Source organism: Tupaia chinensis, unplaced genomic scaffold, assembly GCF_000334495.1.
Source record: "Tupaia chinensis unplaced genomic scaffold, TupChi_1.0 Scaffold000493_1, whole genome shotgun sequence".
NCBI classification, from domain to species: Eukaryota; Metazoa; Chordata; class Mammalia; order Scandentia; family Tupaiidae; genus Tupaia; species Tupaia belangeri.
The window spans coordinates 400,674-422,062 of record NW_006160005.1 but is presented as its reverse complement, the minus strand read 5'-3'; the positions used below and the strand labels follow the sequence as shown (position 1 = coordinate 422,062).

Genomic DNA, 21,389 nt, shown 5'->3' with positions numbered 1-21,389 from the left:
ACGCACGCACACGCGCCCGGTGTGAGTTTTAAGCCACTGGGTCCGGGACACGAACCGCGGTCGACTACGTGGGAGTCCAGCAACATAGCCATTACGCTAACTGCTGGTTCCCGACTCCAGTAATTTCTGAAATCCATTATACTAAGTAGCAAGTTCGCTTAGTTCACATGAAAACTCATTTTACTAATGACAGAGCTTCTGGTGTAGCTTGGAGATTGACCTAGCTAGAGCATTTAGTAGCCATATGGCCTTTGGATTACATGAAGGCTAATTACCCCTAGAATGGTTTTGTTTGTTTGTTTGTTTGTTTAGGGCAAGTAGGAAATCTACGGTGGAGATTAGCTAGAATAACATACATAGCACATTATCCATGCCGAAGCGTTTAAAGTAAATTACAGACCATGTTACAACTTTAGATACCAAATTAGGAGAGGGAAAATTGTTTTCAGAGTAATCTAGGTTTTATTTTCTTTATAGAATCAAAAATATCTAAGCTGCCCTATTACACCTATTATTTATCATTATTTATTATTATTAGCAGTAGTAGTAGTTATAGGGTGCAGGCACACGCCAGAGAGAGAGGGAGAAAGAAAGTGAAAATCACCCTCTAGAGGGGTGGCCACAATTTAATCTCTCTCCTCTGTTTTCCTTATGACTTTAGGCATACACATATATGTGGTCTAGGTTTTGGGGTTTTGTTTTCAGAATTTGCCTTAAGGTGCATGCACTCACCAAAGAGAGACACAGACAGACAGTGAGTGGGAAAGTGAGAAATCGCCCCCCACCCCCACCCCAGGGGATGGCCACAATCCCTTCTCATTTCTCCTGTGATTCTGGGCATGCACACACGTGCCTGGCTCACCCTCATGCTTTTGATGAACCTTCCCGCAGTGTTCAAATGAGATGTTTGCAGAAGTATTTGCTTGGTCCCTTTTGTTGGCAATGTATCCTTTGTGGCTTTGGAGTGTTAACATTGTCTTTGACTACTATCTCTTAAAATAGCAATTTTTTATTAGTTCAATAAGGTATTATATAGATAATACAGCCGTTTATAATTTAGGAAGAATTTTAACCCTCAGTGTAACATCAGGACCCAGTTCTAGTTTTTGAGTGGCCTTTTTTTTAGCAGTTCTAACTATTCATAAGGATTGATAGTTTTTGGGGTTTTTTTTGTTTTGTTTTTATTTTGCCAGAGGGTACATGCACTCACTGAAGACAGCGAAGTGGGGAGTGAGGAAAACCCCTCACACACACACACACACACACACACACACACACACACACACACACAGTGGGGAATGGGCATGGCTCAGTCCCTTCTCCATTTCTCCCTGCTTTCGGATTTGAGGCACACACACACATGCACCTGGCATTTCTCAAGCCACAGGGTCCAGGATTCGAATTGTGCAGTCAGCCAAGTAAAATCTCATCACCTGAACCATCATGCCACTGGCTGGCCCAGGAAAGGTTTCTTCATTCTTATTTTGCAACAAGACTCTAGACCACCTGTTTTACTAAAAGGGCCCATGGCAGTGTTTTTTATCATGCCTGATGTTTATGCACCAAAATATGACTCATACAGTTCATAAGTGGGCAAATGCTGAAAGCAATGCATGTACAAAAGTTATTAGAGGGGCTGGGATGTAGTGTGGTGGTTAAGGCACTGGACTCCCACAGGCAGACTGCAGTTTTGTCAGCTTGCTTTCTCGCTTTCCCTTTTTCTCTGGTCAAAATAAAAAATAGTAATAATAAATAAAATAACTTTTAAAAAGTTATTAGAAGCAAATAATGTAGAAATGAAAAATATAATCAGATTGACCATTCTAATCAGTGCGTGTAAATCTAAACATGAAAATATTTTGGGACCAGCAATTGGCATAATGGCTATGTTGCTGGACTCCCATGTAGTTGGCCGTGGTTCAAGTCCCAGACCCAGTGGCCTAAACTCACACCAGGCGCGTGTGCGTGTGTGCCCAAGATCCCAAGAGGAGAATGGAGAAGGGATCGTGGCATGGCCATTCCCCCTGGGGGGTGATTTCTCCCTTTCTATCTCTCTGTCTCTCTCTGTCTCCCTGGCGAGTGCATGTGCCCTATAGCAAAAACCTCACCCCCCAAAAAAAAAAAAAAAAGTTTTATAGTTACAGAGCCAGAAAAAAAGAGTCTTCCTCTCTTCAGCAAAATTTTGAGCTGCCAAATATTTTAAGTATTCTTTTGATCTGTTTGTATCTCTAGCCTTACACTAATACCACATTCTCCTAATAAATGTATACAGCTTTTTGAAATCAAGGAGTGTGACTATACCAGCTGTGGTCTGCTTTCTCAAAATTGTTGTAACTATTCCCATTTCTCAATACATTTTAAAGTCAGCGTGTCGACTTCCTCAAAGGAAGCCCTCCAGTCCCTTGACAGTTCACATGGTAGTCTGTGGTACCTGTCTTTCTGGTCTTCGAATAAACTTAGTTAGTTATTTTCATTTGCCAGAGCGTGGTTGCACTCACCAGAAAGAAGGGAAGGAGGAAAGCACCCCTCAGTGGGATATGGCCACATCTCACTCCTTTCCCCTCTCTTTCTCTATCCTGTTGCAATTTGGAGCATGCCTGTGCATTTACTTGGTGTTTTTTTCAAGCCAACAGGGCCAAGATTTGAACTGCATGGTTGGCCGTGCAGAACCCAACTCCCGTAAGCGGTAGGCCATGGGGCCAGCCCTAAAATAAACCATTCTTCCCTTCTTTCTTTTTTTTTTTTTTTTGAAAAATTTTAATTTAATTTTATTTATTAGTAGTAGTAGTAATTTTAATCTTGCTATAGGGCACATGTGCTCACCAGAGAGAGACAAATAGAGAGAGAGGGAAAGTGAGAAAGCAAGCCACTGGGTCCAGGACTCCAACCATGGGTGGCCATGTGAGAGTCCAGTGCTCCAGCCACCCCACCACCTGCTGGCCCCATTCTTCTATTCATGATCACTGTTCGTTTTTCATTATTTTGTAAAGTGTTTATTTTGTCTTTTATATCTACATTTTTAAGGAAGATAACGGCACAAAAAAGGAAAACCAAATTCTTTTTTCATGCTGTTATTACCACATTGGATACTCAGTGTTAGGAAAACTTTATAAAATGAATGATGAAGTAATCACTATTTTCTCCTTCTCAAATAGATATGTAGTGGTGGAATCAAATATTCCTTAGAAATTTATAAAACTGTCTTATAAGAAACCCATCATTTATAAAGCAATAACTCTATTTTATTATTTTCTGTGATGATGGTTATGACTATGGTCTATTTAGGTTTTTTCTTGAATGAATTTCTATTTTCCTAAGGAACTGTCACTATCCAGAGTTTTAAATCTGTTAGTATAAGGATGATATTTAAAGCTATTAAAATCTCTCATATCTCATATTATTTGGAAGGAACTTTGAAATGTTTTACATTACTGAGATTTCATTTTTTCCCCTTTTGTTAATTTCTGATTTCCTTATGTTATAGTCCAGGAAGGTGAACTACCCTATTGCTACTTTTTTAAAATTTATCAAATCTTTTCCAGATTTTGTTTTTGTTTTTGTTTGTTTTTTTGAGGCAATATATCCATTTTTGCTTTTTTAAAAATTATTTGGGACCAGCAGATGGCATAATGGTTGCGTCTCTAGACTCTCCCGCATAGTTGACCGTGTTTCAAGTCCCAGAACTGGCAGCTTAACCTCAGTGGGCACATGTGTGTGCATGACCAAAATCTTGAGAGGAGAATGGAGGAGAAGGGATTGCAGCATGGCCATCTCCTCTGGGGTGTGATTTCTTGCTTTCTGGTTCTTGGTCTCTCTCTGTCTCTCCAGATAGTGCACGTGCCCTATTGTAAAAATCTCTCTTTTAAAAAAAATTTTTTTTAATTTTTTTATTATTATTATTTAGATTTGCTACAAGGCATGTGCACTCACCAGAGAAACAGAAAATGAGAAAATAAGCTGCCAGGTCCGAACCATAATTGGCTATGTGGGAGTCCAGCACCTTAACTACCACAGCACCTGCTGGTCCCATAAGATCCGTTTTGTTTGTTTTTTTTTTAACCAATTTGTGGATAGTAAGCAGAGCATATTGTCTTATTGTTATAAGATCCTCTATGTCCTTACTAATTTCAAATTTCCCTTTTTATTTTCAGGGCAAATTTATTCGGATCAACTTTGATGTAACTGGCTATATCGTTGGGGCCAACATTGAAACATGTATCCTTTTCTATAATTGCATAGTCCCAAGTAAAGATTGACTTGTCTTCAAGCCTCTTGGTAACCTCGGTAATATCACTCCTGTTATCCAAAGCATAAAACTCTATGATTTCAGGTACTTTCAGCTATTAAATATTTGCTCTGAAGTGGTGGTGTTGTGATTGTTATTTAAAGCCAGGACATGACCTGGACTCAAACCACAGTCAGCCATGTAGGAATCCAGGACCTAAACGACACCTGGTGGTTCCAAGTGGTCTCCTTTTAAATATTTAATCCTTAACCATTCTTGCTCAGACCTTCTCGAAAAGTCTCGTGCTGTCCGTCAAGCAAAAGATGAGCGTACTTTTCATATCTTTTACCAATTGTTATCTGGAGCAGGAGAACACCTAAAGTGTAAGTTGCAAAGAGCTTTTATAGTTTTATATTTACTTGAATATATTTTTAAATTGTAAATTCTTTTGAGAGAGAATAGTTTTGAGGATAAGAGCTTAATACACTATGAGTAAATATTCTAAGTGCTAGATATACCCCCTGTTGGTACATGGGTGTTGTTATGGTATCTTTTGTACTTTTCTTTCTTTTCTTTAAAGATAAGCTTAAATTAGAGGGCCAAATCATGGTGGTGCAACCAGGAAGGAGCCACCACATGGGGGCTAAGGCTGCATGGGAGACTCAGGTTTGCTTCCTGGCCCAACCCAAACAGGCTGAGTGTGTGTGTGTGCGGGGAGGCTGAGCAGGAATATCGAAAATCTCTTTCTTCCCCACATACTCTTCTCTCTCTGCTTCACATTCTGTTTTTGATTTTAAAAAAATGGGGGTGGGGGGAGCAGGCGGCATAGTAGTTAAGGCGTTGGACTCCCACATGGCCGACCTCTGTTCAAGTCTCAGATTCGGAAGCTTAAAACTCATTCTGGGCATGTGTATATGCGTGTCCACAATCCTGAGAGGAGAATGGAGGAGAAGGGATTGCAGTGTGGCCATGCCCCACTCCCCGCCCAGATGATTCTTCATAGCAAAAATCTCTCTTAAAAATAAATGAATACATTTTTTTTTTTTAATTGCCAGACAGCTTATGTGCTTTTCTGAGAGAAAAAGAGAGATCAAAAGAGGAAAAGGGAGAAGGTACCCACCCGTGGGTCATGGTCATGCTGCCATCCCTTCTCCATTTCTCCATCCTCTTGGGCTCTGGGGCACGTACTCATGCCCAACATATTTTTAAACCTCTGGGGCTGGGACTCTGAACACAGCCAGCCATGCTCTGTTCAGCTCTCTTAACCACGAGGCCACGGAGCCAACCAGATGCACTTTTATACAATTCCTTTTCAGCACTTATAAATATAAAAGTAAGAAAAAATAAACTTGCTAAATAAAATTAAGTAAAATAAATCTTTTTATTCCTAGAGTTACCACTGAATATCTGATTCCACTGGTACTAGAAAGAGTCTATGGTGAATGTTATGTACTTACTCATTTTTATTTCTTTATTGTCAAAAATCACAAGAACTGGACGCTTAGGATTAGGTCGGGTAAAAATTGAGTTTTCATTTGGGTTAGAATTTGCTGGATTAGGAATAAATGAGGGGGAGGAGAAGATACACAACTTTCTCTTCTCTTCTGAGTCGCAAATGCAGTGTTATTCGCTGTGACTACTCCATGAATTATCTAGAGATCACAGTAGACGCGTGTACAGTAGTGATTTTGTCATCTGAGTTCTAGGCTTTTGCTAACCACAGGTATCTGTGAAAGCACTGATAGACAAGGACCTGCAGCGGAAAAAATATAAGCAATGAGAATATTAAGTCATTGCCAAGGAGAGACTAGAAATCCAGATTGTAGTATGTTGAAAGCCCTTGGGCTTTCGAACTAGCAATAACTAAATAACTACAATAGGATTGAGTCCCAAAACTATGATCAAAGTGTTAAAAGGGGGTAGAGGGAACCAGCAGTTAGCGTAATGGCTATGTCACTGGACTCCCACGTAGTCGACCGCGGTTCACGTCCCGGACCCGGTGGCTTAAAACTCACGCCGGGCGCGTGTGCGTGCGTGCCCAAGATCCCAAGAGGAGAATGGAGAAGAAGGGATTGCGACGTGACCATCCCCCCTGGGGGGTGATTTCTCGCTTTCTGTCTCTATGTCTCTCTCTGTCTGTCTGGCGAGCGCACGCGCCGTATAGTGAAAAAAAAAAAAAAACTCTAAAAAAAAATTTAAAAAAAGGGGGGGGGTAGAGAAGGAAATCAGGCAGTCCTTAGGAGTTGTGAAATGGGAGGTAGGTAAGAATTAGGGAAGGGGGTGGTCAGTAGACATTTCCTGCAGGAGAGCCAGCTGGGAGCATGTAGAATGACCAGTAGAGGGACAGATGGCCCCCTCGGTTTTGATCGCTCCGGAGGAACCTCCTGCCTGGACTGCCTCTGGCCTGGTGGGTAAGGTCAAGACTGACCACACACTTCAAATCCTAGCCTTGGCGACTTGGAAGACATGCCAGATGCTTGTGGATGTGTGCCCCAAATCCTGACAGGATGGAGAAAATGGGGGAGAAGGGATTCTGGGTGTGCCCACGCACCCCAATGAGGAATGCTTTCTCTCTCTCCCTTTCTCTCTGTCTCTCTTTCTGGCAAATATATGTGCCCTCTGAGAAATTAAAAAAAAAAAGGAGAGACATCCTTCTGCTCACAAGAGCACATTTATCCAAAGAATAAATTCTCTTTAATCCATTGCCCGTACAGTGCCAGTAGTCAATGGGGTACCCATTATAATATTCTCTCATATTATTACATGTTGCTCACCACTGTAAAAGCAAGTTACCACTAAACAAACTGGTTTGCAGAAAACTTTTCTGGGCTGACTCAGAACTTCCTTGGGCCAAACATGGCCTCGTCCCTTCCTTTCTTTTTTTTTTTAATTTGCTATGGTGGGCCAACAATTGGTGTGGTGGTTAGAGTGCTAAACTGCCACCTGGCCAACTGTGGTTCAAGTCCCAGACCTGGCAGCTTGCACTTTCCCTATTTTTCTCTCTGTCTCTCTCTCATGAGCACATGTGCCTTATAACATTTTTAAAAATAATAATAAATAAAATTAAAATAAATATTTTTAAAAATGTGTTATAGGGCACATATGCTTGCTGTAAATGAGCAAGGATGGCCACATCACAGTCCCTATTTTCCCCCTCAGGATTTTGAGTACTCACACACACATTCCCTGGCATAGTCTCCAAGTCATTGGGTCTGGGACTCGAACCATGTAGTCAGCCATGTGAGATCCAGCCACCTTAACTACCATGCCACCAGCTGGCTGGCTCTACATCCTACATCTTTTGCATCCATATCTTTATCTTATAGTTTTTATAGCAATACTATAATGTTTGCTGTAAACTGCTTGCTAATTAGACATATAGAATATGGGCTTGAAAGTTTTCAGAAGATGGCTAAAATGTTTAAATCTGAAAACAATAAAAATTTAGGTATCTAGAAGATTTATGAAATTTAGATAGATAAATAAATCATGATATTATCTTATGATCCCCAAAACTTCTCTTAGGTTTTTATGTTGTTTGCATCTTTTTTTTTTTTTTCTTTTGGGAGAGGTTTTTGTTATAGGGCGCATACGCTCGCCAGAAAGAGACAGGCAGAAAGCAAGAAATCACCCCCCAGGGATATGGCCATGCCACAATGCCTTCTTTTGGGATCTTGGAGACGCATTTAAGCCTCCGGGTCTGGGACTTTAACCACAGTCAGCTATACGGGAGTCCAACGACATAGCCATTACTGCTGGTCCCCATTTTTCTTTATTGATACAAATGGTCTAAAACTGCATGTATTTGTATGTTTACATGCACATAAAAGAAAGAAAAAGTGTGTGTTGGTGGTGGGTTGGATCGTGAGTGTGAATGCAAGTATGCTCACTATTTATGAGAATTTATTAACTGTTATTCTATGTATTTCCTTTTAGCTGATTTGCTCCTTGAAGGATTTAATAACTACCGATTTCTCTCCAATGGCTATATTCCTATTCCGGGACAGCAAGACAAGGATAACTTTCAGGAGACTATGGAAGCAATGCACATAATGGGCTTCTCTCACGAAGAGATTCTGTGTATGTGATTTCTCAGATTCTGATCCTCCCTTTTACAAGACTTAAAGTGACCCAAGCTATTGGTAGAAAATGACTGGGAAGCTAATGAGAACTGCTGTAATGTAGTGAAATCCTGAGACATAACCTTACTGAAATGTTTTAAATAGCTAATTTTTAGCATAAAATAAGTTAAAGTATGTTCCTGCTACCTTTTGATGCATATTTTTCTTTTCTTCTTTTTAATCAATCCTCAGCAATGCTTAAAGTAGTATCTTCAGTGCTCCAGTTTGGAAATATTTCTTTCAAAAAGGAGAGAAATACTGATCAAGCTTCCATGCCAGAAAATACAGGTAAACTGACAAGCGCCGATTTTGTTTCTTTTCTGATGACTTGTGTTCTCCAAGAACATGTTACAGTGCAAGCTTGAAAGCTCCTCTTGGGCCAGGCAGTGGCACAGTCGTGCAAAGTTGTACCCACATGGGCAAGGTCCTGGGTTCGTATCCTGGGACCTTTCTGAGCATGTTAAGCATATATGTGCACAGCCATGATCTAGGCTCACTGAGACTTGAGGTAGATCATGGCATGAAGACATTGTGGGGGGGCCCGTCTCTCATGGAGGAAATAAATGAGTAAACAAATACAAACAAACCAACCTTTTTTTTTTTTTTTTGTTTTTGGCTTGCACTCGCCAGAAAGACAGAGAGATAGAAAGTGAGAAATCACCCCCCGGGGGATGGCCACGCCGCAATCCCTTCTCTTCCATTCTCCTCTCGGGATCTTGGGCACGCTTACACAAGATGCCCAGCGTGAATTTAAGCCACCGGGTCCGGGACTCGAACCACAGTCAACCACATGGGAGTCCAACAACATAGCCATTACGCTAACTGCTGGTCCTAAATAAACCAGCCTTCAAAGGATTTTCAAAAGTACATGATGGAATCATGTGCCTACGTAAGGCACACTTGGTGCTTAAGAGGAGCAGATGGGGTGCAAGGAAAGGGGTCAGTATCTGCCCTTAGCATGGCGATGGCAGTGGGAACCAGGAGAGGAGAACTAAGCTACAGGAGACCATGTGCTCATCTGAAAGGGAGCGGCAGCCACTGAGTTCCAGCCAGTTCTTACCTTGCAAGGTGTTGTCAAATGTGTTTCCCATAGAAAACTGCATTCCTGGGGCTAGCAGGTGGCATGGTGGTTAGAGCACTGGACTCCTGCATGGCTGGCTATGGTTCGGGTCCTGGACCTGGCGGCTAGCTTTCTTGCTTTCTCTCTCTCTCTGTTCAAATTAAAAAATAATAATAATAAATGTAAATAAATAAATGAATTTTTTTTTTTAAAGAAAGACTGGAAACCTACATTTTAACATGTAATCTACCAGTTTTTAAGTGATGGAAATAGATCTGACAGATTTATACTGGTCAGGAAAGAAGTTTTGTGAACCAAAAACAAAAGTGTCTGCAAGCCTTGTAAGCTGCCAGTTTGCTTCTAACGGTCTGGAGACAAAACAGAAAAGCAGGGAATCTCTTTATCACCTGGAATGGTTGATCACCCAAATAAGTCATCTTGCCTCACAAGGACTTCCACAGTCTCACACCATCAGTGAAATGACAAGAGTCCTTTTTTATTTTTTAAACCAGTTCCAGGCTCATTACCAGTTTGATTTTGTGGGACTCTTCTAAGAGACCTGCTTTTCTTGCTGCATCATGGTCATCACCTCTTCTGACCAATCTATGGCATGTCATCCTGAAGCTTTTGACTAACATAGTTTGTTTGGCATGCGGGCCTACGGTCCTCCATATGGCTTTCACATGGTTAAATCTCAGTATGGAACAATTTAAGATTTAGAGAAAGGCATGTGTTCTAGTTGACTCTGTTGCTAATAACAGAAAATACTAGAAAATGGGTGACTTATAAAAATAGAGGTCTAACAAGACTAGTAGAGATGGTATAATGGTTATGCTGCTGGACTGTCACATGGCCAATTGCAGTTCGAGTTCCGGATCTGGAGGCTTGAAACTCATGCCAGATGTGTGTGTGTGTGTGTGTGTGTGTGTGTCCCCAAAATCCTGAGAGAATGAAAGAGAAGGAATTGCAGTGTGGCCATTCCCCTGGGGGGGGTGATTTCTGGCTTGAAACAGATGTATGTGCCTGTGTGCCCAAAATCCTGAGAGGAAAATGAAGGAGAAGGGATTATAGCATGGGCATCCTTCCGGGGGGGCGGGGGGGGTGGTGATTTCTTGCTTTCTGTCTCTTGATCTCTCTCTTTAAAAAAAAAAAAAAAAAAAAAAAAAGGTCTATTCTGCACATAGTGTGAAAGTCCAGGGGCCAGGGGCCACACTGGGGTCTTGCCCTGCAAAATCCTGAGTACCACATCCCAAGGGTGAGAGCAAAGCTCAGTGTCCATGTTCATCTGTCTCTGTCTGTCCCAGTCCCGGTCCTCAGAAACCCACCAGGAATCAATCCCTTAGGACCTAATCACTCTCTCTAAGATCCCACCTATGACACCATAAGGGTGTTAAGTTTCCTTTTAATAACGTCACAATATAACCAAGTTCCAGCACTTGAGTTTTGTAGAACTTTCGACTCACAGCAGTTTGTATGCAAATAGCTTGACTTTGAAGTCCGAAAATGACCCACTAATAGAAGAGGAGCAAGTGACTTCTGAAAATGAGCATGTTATCAGGTTAAAAGGGTGGAAGGTATTTTTCATCAGACTTAAAACTTGTCTAACTTGAATATTGGGGTTGTCCAGGTGTGCATTGAACATAGGGTGACTGGGTGATGAGTAGAAATGTCGTATTTAGGAGACTTTTCCACTTTAGTTGCACAGAAGCTCTGCCATCTTCTGGGGATGAATGTCATGGAGTTTACCCGGGCTATCCTTACTCCTCGGATCAAGGTCGGCCGAGACTACGTGCAGAAAGCCCAGACCAAAGAACAGGTACGTTTAATGTTAATTGTTATTACAGATTTTTTTGCCTCATAAGTAGTGGGCATTTGATCTTCTGATTGACATGTAACAGACTGAACCAATAGAAACCATTATATGCATATTTGTAGAACTGAGTATTTTTTTTTCTAGGATATTTACTTTTTCTTTTTCAGAAAAATTTTAAAAGTGATTTTTAGGGGCCAGCAGATGGCGTAATGGTCATACTGCTGGATGCCCACGTGGTCAACCACAGTTCAAGTCCCAGACCTGGTGACTTAAACTGGCACGTGTACATGCATGGCCAAAATCCTGAGACGAGAATGGAGGAGAGGGGATTTTGGTATGGCCATTCTGGAGGGTGAATTCTCACTTTCTGTCTCATTGTCTCTCTGGCAAGTGCATGTGCCCCCACAGCCAAAATATTAAAAAAAAAAAAAAAAAAGTGAATTTTAAGAAGAATACTTTATTTAATTTTATTAATTATTATTATTATTATTATTTTATTTGCTATAGGGCAGTGTACTCACCAGAGAGAGTGAAAGTCAGAAAGCAAGCCGCCAAGTCTGGGACTCAAATCACAGTTGGCCATGTCAGAGTCCAGCACCTTAACCACCACACCACGTGCTGGCCTCAAAAAGTGATTTTTCTTTTTAAGGAGTAAATTTGATATGTCATCTTCAGTTTTCCCCAGATGACCCAGACAGATCTGTGTACTTCAGAAGATAGACCAGGAAAAGGGCGACTGCTCCCTTCTCCCTGGGTGATACAACAACAAGAATATAGGAATTACATTCATCTATTTAATTATGGATTATTTTAAGAAACGCATGAATAGCTGTGACTATGAAGGTTGGCAGGTGATTGATTATTTATTGAGAAAGCATCAACTCACCGCGCGCATCAACTCACCGCGCTAGTTCCAGACAGACAGTACTATTCATGACCCAGGGGATTGGGAAGGGGTTTATTTTTACTGAACATCTTTACCTGTCCTCTAAATCGATTCTCTCCAGTGTTCACTTAATTGCACTACGAATGCCCTCTATCGCTGTGTAAAACTGAGACGTGATTAAGCAGTAAATGCTATTTTAGGTTTCGTGAGTAGTGAATAACATTAAACCCCATATAACAGCTATTAATGGTTTGTTGAGATTGTTTGCAGAATAAAAGACTGATGTTGTCTAATTGCAGGCGGATTTTGCAGTAGAAGCATTGGCAAAAGCTACGTACGAGCGACTCTTTCGCTGGCTTGTGCACCGCATCAATAAAGCCCTAGATAGGACCAAACGTCAGGGAGCATCTTTCATTGGAATCCTGGATATTGCTGGATTTGAAATTTTTGAGGTATTCATCCCACCCTTCCTCCCTGCTGCTCTTTCTTCTTTTTTTAATTTTATTAACAAGTATCAAGGCTCACTGTGTACCGAGTACAGCACCAGGCACCAGAGATGCACAGTAATAGGAAATAAGCAGGTGCAGTCACTGCCACTTGAGTAGAGTCAAGCCATAAAAGGCAAATACCACTCACTTCATGGATTTGTGAATAATGCAGTGAAAGGGTGCTGCTATGGAAAGGCCCATCACAGTGGGGATGGCCCCTCCAAATGGGGAGGCTCATTTAGCCAGCCTGTACGTGGAGGCTGACAGCAGTGATAATGGTTAGGCATACCTAAGAGATGAGAGGCTGTCAGCCTCAGTAAGTTTTGCCAGCCTAAGTCCAGTGTCCTATGTGGGAGAGAGTATGTCAGATGTTGGAAGCTACTAGAAAGCTAGTGAGGTTAGACATGGCTGGCAAACAGAGAGAGAAGTTGAAGAAATGGACTATGGTGTGGATCGATGGAGAAGTAGGGAGACTCTGTGGGTGGCCATTGAAGTAAACCATGGGCAAGGCGGCGGGCACCTGGTGTGGAAGTTAGAGAGTAGCGGTGTGAGAGGGAGACGTGGAGAGACACTGAGCTGTGCTCTGCACCTAGAGCCTCAGGACTTCATCATAAGCTTTCATTTACTTTACTGTTTCATTTTCTTTTGCTAACTAGATTTTCACTTATTCACTATCCATGCAGCAAAGCCATGTGCTTAAATATGTGTTATGGTTTTGTAGACAAGTTGATAAAATTTTGGTCTCTTAAATATGCATGTCTTTTTTTTTTATATCTTTTTTCTCCCCTTTAATAAACTACATAGTAAGGCACAAATATTTAAATACTACTTGAGATCAATGTGCTACCTTAACTGGTATTAGTTATCTGCTTGCCTTATTTTAGAATGAATCTTCTTTCTTTTTAAGGATTTTGCCCTAGGCTGGAGAAAAACAGAGACAGTGAGAGGAAAAATGAGAATTCACCACTCAGAGGGATAGCCACACTGCAATGTTTTCTCCTGCATTCTCCTCTTAGGACTTTGGGAATATGTGTACATGTGTCTGACATGGTTTTCAAGCCACCGGGTATGGGACTCAAACTGCAGTCAGCCATGTGGAAGTCTAGCACCATAACAACTATGGCACTGGCTGGCCCCATTTAAATTTTATACTGTTGCATTATTGATTTAATAATCAACTATTTAAAAATACAGTTGGAAGTCAGCAGGTGGCATGGTAGTTAAGGTACTGGACTCCCAGGTGGCTGACTGCAGTTCAAATCCCCAGCCCGGTGGCTTGAAAATCACACCAGGTGCTTGTGCATTTGTGCCCCAAATCCTGAGAGCAGAATGAAGGAGAAGGGATCATGGTGTAGCCATCCTCCCCAAGGGATGATTTTTCACTTTCCCTCTCTGTCTTTCTCTGGTGAGTGAATGTGCCCTATGGCAAAAAGCATTACAAAATAAAAAGTTGGTAGTTTAAATGTCAAAGACACATAAAAATTTATTTTAAAAATACACTTACACATGGTGGCCCAAGCCAAGTAGGACAATGTATTGACATAAACATGAATAAGCACAAATAGGTGGTTATACCTACCAGGGGATCTCCAAAAATTTGTGGAAAATGTGTATTATTAAAAAAAACTATATTCATTGATTTTTAAAAAATTCTCTATCAAAACAAATTTGGGGGCCAGGAGGTGGCGTGGTGATTAAGGTGCTGGACTCCCACATGACTGACCATGGTTCAAGTCCCTGACCTGGCAGCTTGCTTTCTCACTTTCTCTTTCTCTGTCTCGCTCTGGTGAGCACATGAGCCCTATAGCAAAATTAAAGTATAATAAATAAATAATTCTTTAAAAACAAAACAAAACCCCCACAAATTTGTACTTTAATTCTATTTTGCCACAGACTTTTTGAATTCCCCTTGTATTTATGTGACTTGTCTTATGCATATGCTAGTTTCCAGAAATGCAGTTTCCAGATGAGCAAGGCAAACTCTGGCCCTGGCCTGCCCCTGCCCTTGCCCTCTTATCATGACCTCATTCCAAAATAGTGAGTATGCAGCTCCATGGGGGTGTGGAAGAATGCAGTGGCTTTTTCAGACTGTAAGTCTATTCCTTGGAGATTGATTAAATCCTCTCTAATTGAGAATCACTTTTTATAATGAAAGAGGTTATTTATGGGCATATGCTGTTCATGTGAGCTGTGCGGAGGCATAAAAGGGCCTCGCAGCATACAGCATGATGGCTTTTAAAAAATTATACCTATCGACTCATCTCTCCATTAATCCATTCAACAACAAGTAGAACAGTGGGCAGAGTTCACAGAGAAGGCACAGCAGTGGCTGGCAGTGTATGAAGAGATGCACAAGTGCACTTTATAGGCGTAATGCAGTATCACTTTTGATACTGGCAAAGGTCAAAGGTTTGGTAAGAAGGCAGAAGCACCCCAGGCTTCACGCTTGCTAAGCATATTCTGTGTGTCAGGCTAGCTCAGCTCCCACTAACAATCGAGAAGTAAATACGATTCTTTTTCTTTTTAAGAATGATTTGTTTGATTTTATTTATCATTAATATTTAATTTGCTACAGGGCACATGCACTCACCAGAGGGAAAGTGAGAAAGTAAGCTGCCAGATTTGGGGCTGGAACCATGGCTGGCCATGTGGGAGTCCAGCGCCTTAACTACCACACCACCTGCTGGCCCCAGATGATTCTTTTTCTTAACTTACTCTGGAGCCCACAACTCCAGATCTCTCCCAGTAATGCTCACTTGCCTCTGCAGTCACCTTGCTTTGCCTCTGGCCATCCCAAGTCTCCTTATTTTTCTTTTTCTCACTTGCCATCTTATTCATTCCTTAACGGTTCATTAATAAGAACTAAATTGTTTCATTTGTAGGTATTCAATTCGCAAATTGATTCAATTTTTTTCTTATTTTAGCAGTTCAGTGCTGGGACATGACCTTTTATTATTCTCTGACTTTTTCAGTGAGGCTTAGGGTATAGGTGTGGGCTATGTGTGAGTGGGTAAGACAGAGACAGAGGCATTGCCCCCTTCGTTGAGTCTTTGTCAGGAGGTAGATTCAGTAATATAACTGATAGCTAACTAGTGAGTTTGAATGAACTTTTTTTCAGTAACTAGATTGTCTTCCCATATTTGAAAATTATGCTTTCTCCATTTGTAGCTGAACTCCTTTGAACAGCTCTGTATCAACTACACCAATGAGAAGCTGCAGCAGCTGTTCAACCACACCATGTTTATCCTGGAGCAAGAGGAGTACCAGCGGGAGGGCATCGAGTGGAACTTCATCGACTTCGGATTAGACCTACAGCCCTGCATCGACCTGATCGAAAGACCGGTGAGAGCACTGACGCCATTCAGCCCTTTGTTCCTATTCAAGCAGTGCCTTAGGTCTCCTTCTTGGCCTCCTCTAAGCTAGAACTTACCCTGTCTCAGCGGTTTAAAAATAACTTACTGATTGGAGACCAGTAGTTAGCATAATGGCTATGTTGTTGGACTCCCCCGTAGTCGACCGTGGTTCGAGTCCTGGACCCAGTGGCTTAAAACTCACGCCGTGTGCATGCGTGCCCAAAATCCCAAGAGGAGAATGGAGGAGAAGGTTTTGCAGCGTGGCCGTCCCTCCTGGGGGGTGATTTCTCACTTTCTGTCTCTGTCTGGCAAGCGCATGCGCCGTATAGCAAAAATCCTCTCAAAAAAATTTAAAAATAACTTACTGATGAAAATTTTCTGGGGACCTGCTGCTCTGTGGAAATATCTAGTAGCATCTCAACAAAACTGGGCTTTAGCCTTCCTTTCTTGCAGCACTCTGTGTTTTTCCGTGTGGATCTCTTGGATAATGTACCTGGGCCGGCCCCCACGTACCACAGAGACCACTGTGGTAGAGTCTGCATGCATCTGTCAAAGGGTGTGGCACGCCACCTGGCACACTTCTTAGGAAATCCGAGGGACTTCAGATGTTGGTGGAATAGGGCCATCACATGGCGTGGTGGTTAAGGTGCTGAACTCCCACATGGCTCCCACAGAATCTGAGACCTAGTGCTTGCTTTCTCTCTTTCTCTCTCGCTCTCGCTCTCTTTCTCTGGTCAAATTGAATACTAAAAATAAATAAAATTAAATGAATCATTCTTTTTAAAATATTTTTTAAGAAGTTGGTGGAACACAGAATTAATGTCCATGTTTGTAGGACCAAAAAGTTTTAATCCATGCTTTTTTTTAATATCTTTCTTCCATGAACTTTTTGAAGATGACTTGTAGGAACACTTCATTTAGGTAAGAACAAGACATGTCATGTAAATCCACTTTTTCCAGACAACTAAAGCATACCCTGAGAATACAAACATGTTTTTATTTTAGCAGACTTTTTTTTTTCTTTTTTTTGGAGAGGTTTTTGCTTTAGGGCGCATGCGCTCGCCAGACAGACAGAGACAGCAGAGCAAGAGAAAGTGAGAAATCACCCCCCCCCCCAGGGGGGGGGCCAAGCCACAGTCCCTTCTCCTCCATTCTCCTCTCGGGATCTTGGGCACGCACGCACATGCACTCGGCATGAGTTTAAGCCACCGGGTCTGGGACGCGAACCACAGTCGACTACGTGGGAGTCCAGCGACATAGCCATTACGCTAACTACTGGTCCCAGCAGATTTTTTTTTAATTTGAAGTTTTGGTTGGGGGGGATTGTTTTGGAAGATATGTTTTCCTTTGTTTGTTTTTAGATTTTGCTATAGAGCACTCATCCGAGGCAGGCAGATGTGAGAGATCACCTCTTACGGGGATGGACACGCCACAATCCCTTCTCCTCCAGTCTCCTCTCAGGACTTTGGACTTAGAACTTAAGTTCCACGCACATGCGGCCCATGTAATTTTCAAGTCGCCAGGTCTAGGACTTGAACAACAAGGTCATGTGGGATTCAGCGCCTTAACTGCTATGTCACCTACTGGCCTTGGGAGGCATTTTTTTTTTTAAATGATAATCTTAGAAATCACCAAATATTATTTATTTTTCTTGTTAGTTTAGTGCTTTATAAAATGCCTAGAACTATGTATAACTCATTCACTTTTGAAACTCCATGGAATCTTGAATAAATATTGATGATTTGCCTACTTACTCCCTGGAAGTCAGCTTGGACTCAATTAGGTATTAGCTTCACCTGTTTTACTTTGATATCTGCCAAAAAACAGGAAAGACTGAAGCATAGCAAATCACTAATATCCATTAAGTTCTAATACTAACACAGTAGGTGTTTGGGGTTTTTTGTTTTGTTTTGTTTTGTTTTGTTTTTGCCACAGGGCACATGCATTTGCAGGAGAGAGAGACAGAGAGATGGAAAAGTGAGAAATCACTCCCAAGGGAGGATAGCCACGCCATAATCCCTCCTCTTCCATTCTCCTGTCTGGATTTTGGGCATACGTGCACATACAGCAGCATGATTTTTTTCAAGTCACCCGGTCCAGGATTTGTACCACAGTCAGCCATGTGAGAGTCCATAGCATTAATCTTCATGCCACTTCCTGGCCATTGAAGTAGGTGTGTTTTAACAGCGGCTCAAACGTAGCTCTGCGAGGTTCAGTAGGCTTTTAAGATCTTTTTCTTGCTACACTGTCTTAGTTGTCCCCACCCTGTTCTGTGTGTTTCAAGGAGTTGGACATCTAATATCTTGAGACCTTGATGGTGCTGTACCTGTGGTCAGGAGCAAATCAGGAAGAGAAAGAACCTAGGAGACATTCCCCCAGTAGAGATGCAGTTCCAGCACATTAGGAGTTCGGGTTTAAGGGAAGCAACAGATAATTTGACTCATATGGAAGAAATCATGTTCTCTTTCAAAGGCACCAAACCTGCATGCTTCAAGCAAAAATCTCAGATAACCTGTCATAAGGGTGACTTTCTGTCCTTTCAAAGTGACGTTCAAGGCACACTCGTGGTGACTTCCGGCTAGCGCTTGTGTTTATGCAAGCACGTTGCTGCTTTGCGCCTCCACTGTCGTTTGGGAATTTCTATAAATCAAGGAGTGGAGTATCTCACATTAATTCTGTTGGTGACTATAGATGATTATTTGAGGTGTTCGTTTATATGTATTCATATGGCACAAGAAGTCCTGCATTTTAAGAATATAGTGATTATGTACCTGCACTTAGATTTTAGAATGGAAGAGAACCCATACAATTAGCTAGGTCACTCTCTTTTTAGACAGGGTTTAGCTGTATCTCTGTCTTCTGGTCTCAGTCTCCTAGATAGCTGGGGTTACAGACGTGCACGATTGCCAGCATATTCAGGTTGGCCTGGCAGCCGAACCTGGGTCTTCCTAAAGGCTTCCAGCTTCCCAAGCTGACTGTGTATGCCACTGAGACTGCGCTAATATATTTTATTTAATTATTCCTTAGCAGAACTTAAGTTGATTGGGATATTAAATGTCTGAATCATTCCAGTTAGTTGCAGTTTTGTAATAATCTATCCAGCTAGTCACTTAATGTAAATATTCAATTTCATCTCTCCATAAACCCTTCCCACCCTGGTTTCTTTCTGGCTTCTTTTATTTGCTGCATTTTAGGGCTGTCTTCTTCTAATTAGTTTATTTACATTTTATGTATTTGTAAGTTTGCATAATAAGTCACTCATTCTTGGGAACCAGCAGTTAGCGTAATGGCTATGTCGCTGGACTCCCACGTAGTCGACCGCGGTTCGTGTCCCGGACCCGGTGACTTAAAACTCACACCGGGCGCGTGTGTGTGCGTGCCCAAGATCCCAAGAGGAGAATGGAGGAGAAGGGATTGCGGCGTGACCATCCCCCCTGGGGGGTGATTTCTCGCTTTCTGTCTCTATGTCTCTCTCTCTCTGTCTGGCAAGCGCACGCGCCCTACAGTGAAAAATCTCTCCAAAAAAAAAATAATAAGTCACTCATTCTTTTTTATTTTATTTTTTTTTGGAGAGGTTTTTGCTATAGGGTGCGTGCGCTGGCCAGAAAGACAGATACGAAGGGAGAAATCACCCCCCTGGGGGGATGGCCACACCCCCTTCTCCTCCATTCTCCTCTCTGGATCTTGGGTACACTTGCACATGCGCCTGGCGTGAGTTAAACCACCGGGTACGGGACTCAAACCGTGGTCTACTATATGGGAGTCCAGCAACATAGCCATTATGCCAACTGCTGGTTCCAACCCATTCATTTTCTTGCGAGTACTTATTTAGCAATTTGAGATGTCAGTGTCTAAATTATGAAGTTGTTACTGTTTGCTATCTTCCATGCTACCAGTCTGTTTCCCATAGATCTTTGTAAACTCTGTCTTCCGAGAACCAACGCTAATAAAATGGCATGCAAACCATGTGCATTCCTCCTGTCTCTCATTTCCAGGCTAACCCTCCTGGTGTTCTAGCCCTCTTGGATGAAGAATGCTGGTTCCCTAAAGCCACCGATAAAACCTTTGTAGAAAAACTGGTTCAAGAGCAAGGTTCCCACTCCAAGTTCCAGAAACCTCGGCAACTGAAAGACAAAGCAGATTTCTGCATTATTCATTATGCAGGGAAGGTGAGAGTCCTAGAGTTGAATATCACTGGAGGGAAATTGCTACGTCCTGAGTGTTGCTGCATTTTATGTAAGTGGAGCAGAGAGGCTGATAAATGTTTATAAACACTGGGGGACCAGCAGTTGGCATAATATGTATAAACACTTGAATATAATGTGAAGTATCTTACAGACTCATTGCCTTTGAGACAACCCATTTTTTTATTGTTATATGGAAGTTGTTGATTAAGCCTTAAAACGTCTTGTTTTTGTTGCCCCCTTTGGCTTTGGTGTGGGATAGGTGGACTACAAGGCCGACGAGTGGCTGATGAAGAACATGGACCCCCTGAACGACAACGTGGCCACCCTGCTGCACCAGTCGTCAGACAGATTTGTGGCAGAGCTTTGGAAGGATGGTAAGAATATGCATGTTTGTAATTATGCTTGGCTAATATCTTTTATAGTTAAGGTTTAGATATTCTTTTACATATGTGTGTGTGTGTGTGTGTGTGCGTGTGTGTGTGTATTTTAATTTTTTTTTAGCAGGGCTGCTGTTATATCGGAACGTGTGCATTTTGAAGATATTTAGGTTAAGAAATGAATAACAGGCTGTCTGCCTTCTTGATCCGGTACAGTAGGGAGTGTGGAAACGTTCTAGGCCTCGTGGTACCAAGAACTACCTGAATGCCATGGGCCACCCAGCCCTAGTTCAGCTGTAGTCCAAGGGCATCTGCACACAAAACCCGACCATCCTGCCCGTGTCCTCTTCCCTGTGGGGTATGCAGGTTTGCTGAGATGCATCCTCATGCCACCCCACACACATGCCCACATGTGCACACGCGCGCATACACACGCACCCCCTGAGCACTTGGTCAGTAACCTCTCAGATACCCACATATAGGCCAGTTGCTTGTCTTACAGACAGTCCTCATAGTTGTTTTGTTTGTATGAACCATAGGTAAAGATGACGTGGTTTTTACTGCAGACTGGGTTTTTCTGGTTTGGCTGCGTATCTGCGTACATAGTAGGGACCGGTAGCTTTTCCTAGAGCATAGTCCTTGCTCCTGCATTTCATCCTGCGCCTCCTCCACCTCTTTGCCTGGCCTCAGGCCATGCAGGACTTTCATCCTGTCACCAGATCTGCCCCTGCCTGGGTCTGGACCCTGAAGCCACACCTGCTCAGAAGCCTGGCTCACTTGTGCTTTCTCTGTAGCACCTCAGGACCTCATAATCTAGCTGTGTTCTCAGAGGTAAAGGAAAAGAAATACCGAAAGCAGAGAAAGAGGTGAAGGGAAAGA

General features: G+C 42.2%; 1 protein-coding gene across 3 annotated transcripts in view; it reads left to right on the top strand.

Annotated features, from left to right (window-relative positions):
- Positions 1-21,389, top strand: part of MYH10 (myosin heavy chain 10) — a 180,237-nt gene that overhangs the window by 93,383 nt on the left and 65,465 nt on the right. For all 3 annotated transcript variants that reach the window (XM_006156399.3, XM_014590868.2, XM_014590869.2), the window contains exons 7-15: positions 4,152-4,215; positions 4,510-4,608; positions 8,162-8,305; positions 8,539-8,634; positions 11,104-11,222; positions 12,405-12,557; positions 15,762-15,935; positions 19,942-20,115; positions 20,393-20,507. In XM_006156399.3, coding sequence (XP_006156461.1) covers positions 4,152-4,215; positions 4,510-4,608; positions 8,162-8,305; positions 8,539-8,634; positions 11,104-11,222; positions 12,405-12,557; positions 15,762-15,935; positions 19,942-20,115; positions 20,393-20,507 — 1,138 coding nt within the window. The remainder of the gene's footprint in view (positions 1-4,151; positions 4,216-4,509; positions 4,609-8,161; positions 8,306-8,538; positions 8,635-11,103; positions 11,223-12,404; positions 12,558-15,761; positions 15,936-19,941; positions 20,116-20,392; positions 20,508-21,389) is intronic.